General features: G+C 30.2%; 1 protein-coding gene across 1 annotated transcript; it reads right to left on the bottom strand.

Annotated features, from left to right (window-relative positions):
- Positions 1-49: 49 nt before the first annotated feature.
- LOC108205446 (uncharacterized) lies at positions 50-4,250 on the bottom strand. The gene is made up of 4 exons (XM_017375409.2): positions 3,618-4,250; positions 1,538-1,987; positions 590-902; positions 50-483 (listed from the first exon to the last, which is right to left on the bottom strand). Exons 1-4 carry the CDS (start codon positions 4,026-4,028, stop codon positions 347-349), a joined length of 1,311 nt encoding a protein of 436 aa, XP_017230898.1. The 5' UTR covers positions 4,029-4,250; the 3' UTR covers positions 50-346.
- Positions 4,251-13,221: the final 8,971 nt, after the last annotated feature.

The raw sequence follows: 13,221 nt of genomic DNA, 5'->3' as shown, positions 1-13,221 counted from the left end.
CTGATTCAGCCAACAACCACAAGAATTCATACACTTTTCTCTTCAACTCTGAATCAATCGTATACGATTTTCTGAATTCTGCCTCAGATTATTCAACTTCTCAACAATATTGTTAATAATATACACTCTTATCTCTTCATGCACAACTAAGTACAATACTAGGCCAGACTGCCAGAGTACAACATATACATATCATGTTTTATGATATATATATATACACACATTAAATTACACAGGTTTTAAGTGCCTCTCATCACAAGGCCAGTTACACCATAAATTGATCTTGACTATAGACATATCTAAACAAGAAAACTAAAGGTATTTTCAGCATCGTGTATGGAGAAGATCATGAAATACCAATTGTCTTATTCAACAGCCAGAGGGTAAGGGACATCTCAATAGCAAATATAGTGTGGAGTGATGTGCGGTCTAGCATAAATCCGAACACAGTAATCCCCGCTTTGTTGTTCTCAAAGTATGTCACTGCAACAAATTTCATTATGTTATGCACATTGCTTTTCTGGATACAATTTGCTTATAGTACTAATTTTTAAAAGAAGCAGAAAATTTAGCTTTTGCTCATGCTTACCAAGAGCTTGTCTCTTCTGGTAGGATATTGTATGGGTGAAAATCGGCGTCATATCTGTATTGTCTATATCATCTTCATCGCCTTCGTCATTGTCAGATCCCCAGTGACCGTCAATATAATTTACCCTGGGTGAGATAGTCTGAGACTGAGACTGAGAGCTTGCAGTTTCATTGTCAACGTCATCAAAAGAGTTGATTGTGGAGCATGCGTGCCACTTTGTAGCAAGGCATGTGATAGCCTGTGCTCTGTGTGTAATTTTTGCAGCACTACGCAGACATATGAAGAGCCCAGCCACTAGGGTCATTGAGGTTAACTGCAACATAATGTATGACAAATTTAGCAAAAAAGACATATTGGATAACAAGTCATCATCAGATATCCGAGCAGTAAACTGATACAAATTTGTATTTGTTCAACCCCAACCAGTCCACCAGCGCCTAGATGGTGATATTAAGCAGCATCCTAGGAATAATTTTTTTAAAAATTGTTCTCAACGGCTACGTATATTTTTTGACATGAAGAAGAAAACAGGGTAGTGTTTGTTTGATAGAGTGAAAGAAAGGAAAGAGAATTAGAACAGATGTATGTAACGCTAACTTCTTTCTACATCATCCAGAACGAGCTCCCAAGTAAAACTAGAAACGAACCAGTAAAAAACAAAAACTTTGCAAATTGTTTCCCTCTTAAGTACTCCATTCGGGATTCGCAATTCTTACACACATGATCTTTAAAATTGACAAAAGAGTATTACATGGTATTGCGTCCACTGCTATATATACAAGCTTTATTCTCTTTTAACATGAGTGGATTTCAAGGGTGTGGCTACGTTTTCCACAGATTTGCAAAAATGTGGCTTTATTTAAGTGCAGTTGCTACTAGCATTAAGAGTTTTACATTATAAATCTATCTATTCGAGATTAGGTAAAAAGGCGAGGTAAGGAACATTACCGCAAGTTCTCCAGCATTAAATATATTAACTTCAGAGCCAGTTTCCGTTGTAACAAGCAGAGAAGCGAACTGACTTGCTGTTACCAAGATTAGAGTCAGCAGAATGAATACTCGGAACCTGTGACTTATAATACGGAGATTTCTTCTTACTGTCAAGTGTTCAAGCAAGATTAAACCAACGTCGGATTCTTTGTGGAAAAATTGAGCAAAGTCTTCCAACCTGAGTATCTGAAGGTAGCATATCAATCGAAAAAGAACACATACGAGGAAGAATATTGATGTTCTGTACAACCACGAAGCTAGCAACAAAAAACAAGCAACTGTGTTGCTCAAAAAGGCATTTAAAAAATAGGGAATCTGATTTCTCCCTGAGGTGAACCACCATATCTTATACATACAATCAGCAACGAAGCACGGAAGAACAAAAGAACACAACAGCTTCATTGAGATCTGCATGAAAAAGAGAAATATTGTTTTTTGTAAAAAAGATGGGTACAAAAGAACATAAGAATAATAAAGAATGGAGAACCGGTGTAGTTTCTTGGACAAAGTTACAGTACGCATTTGGAATGATACTAATGATGTGTTCTTCTTTGTATACAACAAAGAACGACACAGAAATATGTAAGATATCTATTTAAGTTGTTGTGCATACTTGGTTTATCTATTGTGGCACATTACCATATCATATCATTTATAAGAGAAGTTCAATAGTGTAATAATTTGTTCAATACATATTTCCAATGTTTATTTTTCTAGGTCCTTCAAAACAAAGAGTATTTAGGCACAGAAGCTGCTAGTGAACTTTATTTAATTGTAACAAATATGTATACATATTATGCTACTGGACATGATAAATTCACCGTCAAAGATCATGCCAACCAAACCAAAAATTGCCAGTTTCTATCATGCCCTTCAGCTTTTCTTATATAATTGAAATTTACAACTGACATAAGTTTCATCTATGTAAAACTAAACATATTGCCTCGGGAGTCTCAAGTCCACATGTTCTGAGATGGTCCATCTTCGTCAATCATGTGATTTTCTAAATTATATAGCTTTTTCCTTAGGACAATTATTGTGGCAGAAACTCCAGAATTGAGAGCTTACCAATATTCTGTGAGCAAAAATCTAAATTTTTGTTTATCACAAGCATCTCTCATATTAGTCAGAAAAAGTAAAAACTAAACTGTTCATTTAATAATGCTCCATTGCTCATCAGTCACTTGAGAAAGCAAAGGAACCTTCTCTTACTAATTGAAAACTACTATAGTAATTATATGATGCAGGCAGATGTTTCTATTATGGCTGATTTGTTTTCCTGTTTACTGCAGAAAAGCCTTTACTTTTTATGGTTATATCCCAAGAGATTAATGAGCCCTATAACATATTGGTAAGCATGGAAATTTTGAAAGTCTGAGGCCAAAGTGCTACATCTTTGATTCTTTAAATGCCTACATAAACTTTGTGTGCTTAAGGCTTTTGAGGATGAGAACAAATTTTAATTACTAGTAAGAGGACTCAAGTTCAGATAAGTATCGTCGAGCTGCATCCTTTATTGGCACTACACAAAGCTAAGAACTACACTACTGATTATTGACTCTAAGACAAACAACTTACTACCTAGTTGGTTCGACATATTTGATATTCCGTAACCTGACTACCTGAAACTGAAAGAATACAATTACAAGAGATTGGCGTATGGCCTCAAAGATGATAACCATTAGCATACTTTCCTGTTTTTGTCTTTTATGATTTGATTGTCAACTATGTAATGCCAATCCTCATAGAAAATAACCATAATCTGAGGCTTTCTAATTATATAAAGTCATATCCACCTAACTCACACCATGACATTAACATAAAATCTATATTATTCTGTAAAAGCTAAATTCTCATCCAAGTGACCCACAGGAACAAGTAAAAGACTTGAACTTTACTACTATAAACTTCAATTATTTATGAAAATGACCATCATGAATATTAAGTATTCCTAGACATTCATACACAGATAGAGATATAATGATCAAAATTCATATATATTATTAAAAAAAATGAAAGGGTTGATTAAAAATCTTACATGAAGCTGGTGAGCATATCCTTTCTGAACAATATCACTAACACCATACAATTTATCAAGAAAAAGAAATCTTCTGAGCCCATATTTTCTTGTAAAAGAAGACAAACTAATGAAAGAAAGAACAGAGACAAAAGAGAGAGACAACTGAACAATGGAATCAAAGGGTCTTCTATGATTATGATCACAAGAATTGCACTGAAACACAAAATGAGACAAAAGTGGCACACCAATAGCAAGAAGAGAGAAGATGGACCATGAAAGACCAGTTCTCCAAATATTTGATTGATCAAGAAAAACCCATGTGAAGAAATTCTTGAGATCATCAGATCCATCTTGGATGGAGATCAATGTTGAGCTTTTTCTCACGAAACCCTCTTCTTGTTTCTGATAATCTTCAGCTTCTTCTGCCATGGATTTTTCTGGGGGACTAAAAGTTGTTTATTTGAGTGATATTGAAGTTTTGTTGATATATAAATCGTTGCAGAGAGAAGAGAGGGAAGAGAAATGGTTTGATTGGGCTCAGTTCTTGATCCCTGCCTTATATATTCACTTGCACACGCGTAAATTTTTATTACTTGCACTGTTTCTCATTCAGATGTCAGTGTTTCTCATTCGGATGTCACTCTGAAATCTGAATGTTAGAAATTATACCACATAATATGTTTATCTTTATGTCCCTACTTCCTGGTAGGTCCGTATCCGTTTGACAGAAAATTATAAAATCATCAATATACGCGTGTAAAGGAGAAGTATGGTGCGTGTAGTTGACCCCTCTCACATAACTCCGTTCTATTTATTTTTCTAATTTTCATGAAGTTTTGGATGAAAAATATCAAAAATTAAAATTAGCTTTTTTAGTTTCGAATATTTTGGAATCAAATTTCAGAACTATCTTTTTCAAAATATCAACAATCAAATCTACCTACTTTTTTCAGTATCAAAATAAATATTACTTTTTTTAGTTTCTGATATATTGGAAGAAAGTTTCAAAATTACCTTTCGCAATATATATAAAAAAAAAAAAACTACATCCCTTAATATATATCAAATTAGAATTTGAAACTTCTTTTCAATTAATTTGATACTAAAAAAGACTTACTTCTATTCCAAGACTGACCATATTTTTGGAAAAGACGTATATCAAAAACAAAACATATTTCCGATAAATCGATCTTTTCTCAAATCAACCCCTATAAATTGAGGTCAGGCATCATAAAATTTAAATATAAACAATGTTTTTTGTGCCTATATATCATCTTTATTTGATACAATAATGAGTTACACTGTTACACTATGTCATATGCTTTGAATAGCGATAGAGATAATTGGCTGATAGGAGTAAGAGTTTGTCGAATGTAGAAGTCGACAAATCCAGATACGGAAGAAGAATATAGTCTTAACATGATATTATGGATGAAAAGATCAATAAATTAACTGTTAGTGATATATGTTTGTTGATTATTCTTTTATAATATTTGGTTTGTGCATCGGACATGTTTGTTGTTAATTTTTGGGTTAATTATCTAGTTGGTCATTGAAATGGGCTTAATATATCAAGTTGGTCACTGAACTGAAAACGATATCAAGATGGTCACTAAAGTCACCATAAATATCAAACAAGTATTTCGAAATATGAGTTCAAACAGTAAAATTATTATTTATAGAGTTTTACACATTATTTTTGAATGTTACAATAACCAAGTAAAAGGTTGTCACTTTTAGTATTTATGATAATATATTTAGATTTTATCGATATTTATTCTTTATATTTTAATTAAAACAAAGAAGATAACAATAAAATAAAAATTAAATAATAAATACATTTGATAAAATCTAAATATATTATCATAAATACTAGAAGTCATTATCTTTTAGTTGGTTGTGGTAACATGTAAAAATGATGTGTGAAACTTTATAAATAATATTTTTATTACTTGAATTCATATTTCAAGCTACTTGTTTGATATTTATGATCACTTTAGTGACCATCTTGATATTGATATCGTTTTCAGTTCAGTGACCAACTTGATACATTAGGCCCACTTCAGTGACCAATTAGATGATTAACCCGTTAATTTTTATATGGTTTACTTTATATACAGGAAAATAGTATTCATGCAACACTTTTATAATATCTGTTTGCTCGGTTCAAGCACCTTTTAAGTGAAGACTGTTTATACAGTATTAGAAAACAAAGGTTGTTGCAAACAAGACAAACAATGTTAGTTATAGACCGCCATCTCATCTCATGGATATTGATGTTTATGTGCACAATCAATCCAAAGAAATTGGAGGAAGGTGACAATGTTAGCGAGAACATAATTATTTTTCAAAAGAAAAACACAACTTAAATTACGATTCGTTGTGCTTTAAATCATTAATTACATGTAGAAATTTATTTTCAGTTTTTCACTCATGAATTATAGTCTAATTTTTCAATTTTATATATTAATATTGGTATTGCATCGAGATGTTTATAATATAAAATTTATTTTATCAAATCATTAACATAATTTTTATAGGCCGTCATAATTTTATTTTATTCTACCAAAATTAATATCGAATCATTAATATAATTTTTATAGGCCGGCGCAACGCGCGATTTCTCAACTAGTTATAAAATATTTGACCGTATTATTAGAATTATATTTTTTAAAATAAAAAATATTATAATATAAAAAGTAGACTAGATAATTTAGTTAGACGATCACAAATTTAGAAATATATGATAAAAATATTGAGGAGATATTAATATAAAATTTAAATAAAATAAACATCAAATTTGTATGTTTATCTCATTCAAAATATATATGTATACAAACTCTTAAAGAAAAAAGATAAATGTATATAAAATTAATTTGACTGGTGTTACAATTAGCAAGGATTTTGGTACTATGTATAATTAAAGAGTTAAATTCTATACAAAAATATTGGAGTATTGGAGTAAAAAATTAGAAAAAATATAATCTATTCATATAAATGTAACGTTTTTGTTCTGCAGTATTTGTAAACATTCGACACTGCAGATTATGTTTTACAATATAAACATTGTAATCAAAATGTAGAACAATTACTTGTATAAGTATGTGAACACTATTTTCTGCAATATAATCAATAATATTGATTGATTGATAATTTTGTTTAAGACAACTTACAAATGATGAATTATATAAAAATTTGGATAATAAAAGATATTATTTTTTATTAAACTAAAAAATTGTAACTCATACCTTCTATGTTTTTGTTTACTCCATAAAACTTAACTCTATAATTAAACGAGCCGACTCGACTCGACTCGTGAAATTAAACGAGCCGAGTTCGGGTAGAGGTTTAGACTCGATTAAGTGTAAAATTAAACGAGCAGTTCGCCTCACTCGCTAAAACCGGCTCGTTTGGCTAAACGAGCCGGCTCGACTCGACTCGTGAAATTAAACGAGTCGAGTTCAGGTAAGGATTTAGGCTCGATTAGCTCGGCTCGTTTAACTTCGGCTCGAATTACGCCCGACTCGAAACTTGGCTCGACCGGCTCGAATTACACCCCTAAGTTTATTAGAACAGATACTCATTTTTAAGACGTATAATATTTAATTGTCTAAATATTCTAAGTTGTCATTAAATTAAAAGTCATTTGAATTAATTCAAATACTTAGCAGTAAGCAATAAGCGATAACTATGGAAGTTATTCCATAAGCGAAAAATGAATCATAATTTATTTTTTTTGGATAAATTTATTATGATTTACTAAAATAATATTATTAACATAATGATAAATTATTTTATAATATAATCATATATACTTATAATAATAATTTTAATAATATAAAATAAGTGATTAAATATGTTTAATTTTTTAAATATTCACATTTTAACTTATAATTTATCTAATTAATAAGCTTATTAGGTGAACCAGAAGCTGGGCTACCCTCATCAAGTTCATAACAACTTGCAGATATTGGTTTAATTTTGTTTTCAGACACTTAAATGTGACATGAATGTGTGGCTAATATACACGCGGATCGTAGAACATGCCCAAACTGTGAAACTGGTACTCCTACTTAGAATTAGCGCATAGGTCGGCAGAGTTTGTGTACGAAGCCGTGCATCTGTCTCGTTATACAATTTTTTTAGAATGGTCCACTCAGTTATGTATATTTAAAAATAATAAAATCTATGATATAAAAATTTAATTACACTCATTATCTTTTTTTTCATAGTTTTACTCATACTCCACCACTACATTATAACAAACCCATGTGTATATAATTTCATGGGACGATGAGAGTATCAATTACTCCCTCCGTCCCTATGGGATGTATACGTTTTGAATGGACACGGAGACTAAGAAAAGTGTATAAAATAGTGAGAAAGAGAAAGAAAAATAGGTAAAATGGTGGGACCCATGCATATTTAATTGATAGATTTGAAAAAGTAGATGGAAGTGGTGGGTGAGTGGGATTTTTATATTATAAAAGTTTACTATTTTGGGAAAGTTTTGAAATGTATAGAATTGAATGAGACATCCCGAAAAGAAAAGTGTATAGAAATCAGAGGGACGAAGGAGTATAAAACTGGTTGAGAATTTCATACTATATCTAACCTTGTCCTTTATAAAATCATGAACAGAAGTAATTTGATTGCTATTGGAATAATTGGATTGATTATTTGTGTGGCATAGAAATAGATGGACACGATCATATAAGCAGTCAAGCTCAAAGAAGCAGGTGTTACGGAGATTGGAGATTAGGTGAATCTGTTGTTTCCATTTCCAAAGGAATTGTCCCAGGATGTTGTGCATTATTACAGGCGTTGCTTTCGTGGTTACGTATCATGGGATAATTACATTTTAACATGATGAGCTGTCTCATGCCCTCATACATTGGATTTGGATGTAAGACGTATTCTTGAATTTATTTTTGCTTCTTTCCGTAACTAGCGAAAAAAGCCGCGCTTCGCGGCGGCGTTATGAATTTTTTTTAAATTTAGACAAAAAAATTGTTTTAGCTACTTTCCCGTCAAACATAATACTAACAAAAAAATATTATTATTTAGGTAAAAATTAATTTGGGCCGCCCTCCCCTTAAACACAATACTAATAAATAATCTTTTTTATAAATTTTGATACGAAATAATATTATAATTCCATAAAAGTTATTTTCAGTCGTGTTCCCGTTAAACATATCTTCAATATATCTTATCGAAAATAAGAATTGTATATATTACTTTACATATCTTAAATATAAATTGTATTTTATCTATTATTATTAGTTTGAATAAATAAGAAAAAAATTGTATCATCTTTAGAATTCAATAAGAAATACTATTGTATCATTTTTAGAATTTAATAAGAAATACCAAATAACAAAAGAACTGTATCATCTTTAGAATTAAATAAGAAAAGAATTGTATTACTTTTAGAATTCTTGGACCTGATTTTTTGAATTATAATTATATTTTATCTCCGAAATTCAAGAAAATTTAGAAGACTAAATCGAACAATCCTAGAGACGCCCGCATCCTCCTTTATATATATATATTGATTGATTACGGCTTCAACTTGTATTATACTTCCTCCGTCCCAAATTAGATGAGCTAGTTGACTTTGAGCACGTAATGTGTATTGACCGTCTAGTTCTGAAAATTATTTTTTAAAATTTTCATTTGTAAGCGAAAATTTCATATTTAAATTTTTATTTGCAAAAATAAAATTTTAAAAATAAATAATATAACTATGCGGTCAATGGACTTTAAAGTGCGTGTTCGAAATCAACAAATTCATCTAATTTGGGATGGAGATAGCAATTATTATTATATGACCTTCGATTATTGTTATTGTATTGTCATGTGACCTTTAATGAATCATCCAATTACTTAATTATTACTCCTTTTATTTTTTAATTTATAACGTTTAATTTTTTGACACACACTCTTAAGTGCTTTGACCGGATATTTAAAAGTACTTATTATTTTTGAAAATTTTATTATCCGGTTAACTAATTTAAAGTTACGTGCTAAGTCAAAAGTGACATATAAAAAAATGAATGAGTAATGCGAAATAGTCATGCTAAAAGGTTTTGAGGAAAATGTTTCTCAAATTTCTCTGTTTGAACTCTAAAAAGTATTTATTTAGAAAATATTTTTTCATATTTCATATAATTGAGTGAGATTATTCAAATTCGTTAGAATATTTTATAGAATAAATAGGTCCGTTCACATTGATATTAGTTTTAATTTTAATTTTGACAAAACTTTTTGTTTTGCATAAATTAATTTTGACAAAACTCAAAACCTCCTCGTTATATGAATAAATTGGTCACATATTGTTTAATATTATTTCCTGTTATTTGAAAATATAATTATCGTATTTCTTTATTATAATTTGCAACTCTAAAAATTAGTTTTATATCTTTCAAAATAACTTTTTTTTAATTTCAGTTGAAATATTAAATCTTCTCAAATTCTTGAATTATATATTTTAATTGGCCATGTGTAAGGCGGTCGATGCCCGTGGTGAACATAGATGTACAAAATATCTCTTCGAGCCATATCCAGGACCAAAAAGATTCGGATTTTTTAAAATTAGACGAGATCGGGTTTTTTAAAAATCGGATCGAAACAAGTCGGGTTTTTTTTGAAAATAATCCTGATTCCCTTTTAAAAATTCGAATTTTTAAAAAAGCCGTATAAAATTGAGAGTTTTTGAAAATACTAGGCGTGTTTTGGACCCTCGGGCCGGACCAGGCCAAACCTGATGTTTTTTTCAAGATTTTTCAGATTTTTTTTGAGATTTCAGATTATCCAGACATCTCAGGTGGGAAAGGCTCTGGGCCGGTGAGAAGGTCTATTTCTCGTGGCAAAGTAGGCCTTTGCGGCTATCATTTTAACAAGAGTTACGTGTTTAAGGTGGTTTAGCTTAACAGCATCTTTTCCTCTTCCATTTGGTGGGCGGCCCAACCATCTACTGCCACTCTGCCAGCCTTGCCTGAACAATTCAAATTGTCAAGTCCAGCCGCGATTTATACAAATTTAACATTATAATCATTAATGTTTTTTGACCGGCCTTAATCAATCAAACATAATATCTTTAAATCAATCATAGTAACTTTTTCACAATCGAATTTTATATCAATCATATTCAGAGATGAAAATTGAATTTTAGACCACTCATATTTAATTTTTTTAAATTTAATTTAAAACCAGTCATATTTATTGTTTTATTACCTTCTTAAAAATTATTTAAACAACTTTCTAAATATTAACTATATGTAAATCAAATATTTTAACAATATCTTAGGTTTCAAAAAAAAGAACAATATCTTTTAAACCATCATATTCATTGATTGAGTTTTATTTTAGTGAAGGTTTAACCAACTTTCGGTTAACCAAGTAGTGAACTTTAATTTAATTATATCAAATCAAAATTAACACCTAAATGTTAGGTTATTCATATTATTTTTTTGTCATAAAGCCATTGATGTTAATTCTTTTGTGACTGGATTTTTGACCAAATATAATAATTCCTTCACAACTAAATGTTAAATTATGTATATGAAAAAAAATAATCTAACTATTCATATTAAGAGACAAAAACTAAAATTTAAACTACATATTTCCTTTTTAAAATTTAATTTTAGACCAATCGTATCTACTCTTTCACTATCTTTTACAAAAATTCTAACAAACACTCCTAATTTTAACTATATACAAATCGGTTAACCAGTCGACAAATCAGTTACCCAATCAATAAATTTTGAATATATTTACTATTCAGAGTTCACGACTAAATTTTAGACTAATCATTTTCTTCATTTGAGTTAATCAATCAATGAATTTTGAATTTTAGACTACGATTAAATCCTCAGATATACCATAAAAATATTTATGCATGATATTATATAAATTATTAAAAATAATGTAATTTTATTATATATCCTTCTTTTACTTTTTATTATTTAATATTGTAATAAGGTTTATTAATGATATTTTATATTTATTTTTTAATCATGCTATAATTAAATATTAATTCATATTCAAATACTTAGTTTATTAATTTTAAAATATATGAAAACGCAAATTCTTGTGGAGATTTTTATTTCTCGCTCGAAGGAAGATTGAGAGCAAACTAATATGAAAATGATATCGGCACGAATTCGAGAATCAAGAGCAAACTAAACGAAGAATGAAGATCGTAAAGATTCTGGATGTATGGATGCATGTTAAAAACAGTTTACAGGCTCAAAGCTCAAATTATTATGGGACATGTACTCTAATTTCTAATTTCCAATCAACTATGCATTATTTTCTTGATTTCTTCGGATTAAAAATTATCGTGCCGGCAAGCTTGAAAATAATGATATTCAAATATTAAACTAGTTTATGGCAAGTCTTGGGATCTAAAAACTTTTCTTTCGAGAGCCCCGGTAAATAATAGGAGACAATCCTCATATTTTCTTTTTCATTTTTATACGAACATTATAATATTTGTTTTAAAATTTCCAATGAAGAAAAGATGTAAAAAAATATTTAAATATTTACGTTTACTTTATATAATCCTTTACCAGATCCGTCATTGGTATGTTATATGTTAATTAGTTGATACAATTAGGGGTGAACTTTCGGTCGGTTCGATTCAAAACTAAACTGAATCGAAAAAACCGAAAACCGAATTAGAATTTTTTCATGGATCGAACCGGAACCGAAACGAAATTCGGTTCGGTTCTTGCTTTCAGAACCGAATTTTTTTTGCAAAAAAAATAAAAAGGCAAGTTGAAACTGAGTATCACCTCCGGCGCACAGGCACACATCATTCTCTGTCCACTGTACTGACCCAAATACATATATGTCTTTGGAGTAAAGTAAAAAAAGAATGGTATACAAGCCGAAACCGCAATTGCATATAAACTAACAAGAGGAAAAGATAATAAAAATGAATTCAGATGCAGACATGCAGTATACTTCAGGCCTTCAAAGTTCAAACAATCTCGAAGCGAATAGCTATGCTTGATTGTGGTCTGTGAATATGAAATTAGATAGTCTCTACGGTTTATGTGCGACTGAATGATATAGAGTGTCTGTGAACCGAAATCTTTGGAGTAAAGTAAAAGAAGAATGGTATACAAACCGAAACCGCAATTGCATATAAACTAACAAGAGGAAAAGATAATAAAAATGAATTCAGATGCAGACATGCAGTATACTTCAGGCCTCCAAAGTTCAAACAATCTCGAAGCGAATAGCTATGCTTGATTGTGGTCTGTGAATATGAAATTAGATAGTCTCTACGGTTTATGTGCGACTGAATGATATAGAGTGTCTGTGAACCGAAATCTTTGGAGTAAAGTAAAAGAAGAATGGTATATAAACCGAAACCGCAATTGCATATAAACTAACAAGAGGAAAAGATAATAAAAATGAATTCAGATGCAAACATGCAGTATACTTCAGGCCTTCAAAGTTCAAACAATCTCGAAGCGAATAGCTATGCTTGATTGTGGTATGTGAATATGAAATTAGATAGTCTCTACGATTTATGTGCGACTGAATGATATAGAGTGTCTGTGAACCGAAGGGGATATGCAAAATAGACATTATCTATTATTAACATATA

The sequence above is a fragment of the Daucus carota genome, chromosome 1 (genome assembly GCF_001625215.2).
Source record: "Daucus carota subsp. sativus chromosome 1, DH1 v3.0, whole genome shotgun sequence".
NCBI classification, from domain to species: Eukaryota; Viridiplantae; Streptophyta; class Magnoliopsida; order Apiales; family Apiaceae; genus Daucus; species Daucus carota.
The sequence above is the reverse complement of the archived record's forward strand: the minus strand, read 5'-3'. Positions and strand labels throughout refer to the sequence as shown.

Excerpts from the sequence above, each read along its gene's own strand:
- LOC108205446 (XM_017375409.2), bottom strand. The coding sequence starts at position 4,028 with ATGGCAGAAGAAGCTGAAGATTATCAGAAACAAGAAGAGGGTTTCGTG. Across the intron at positions 1,988-3,617 it reads GATATGCTCACCAGCTTCAT|ATCTCAATGAAGCTGTTGTG; the intron begins GTAAGATTTTTA and ends TTTTTCATGCAG. Across the intron at positions 903-1,537 it reads TTAATGCTGGAGAACTTGCG|TTAACCTCAATGACCCTAGT; the intron begins GTAATGTTCCTT and ends ATTATGTTGCAG.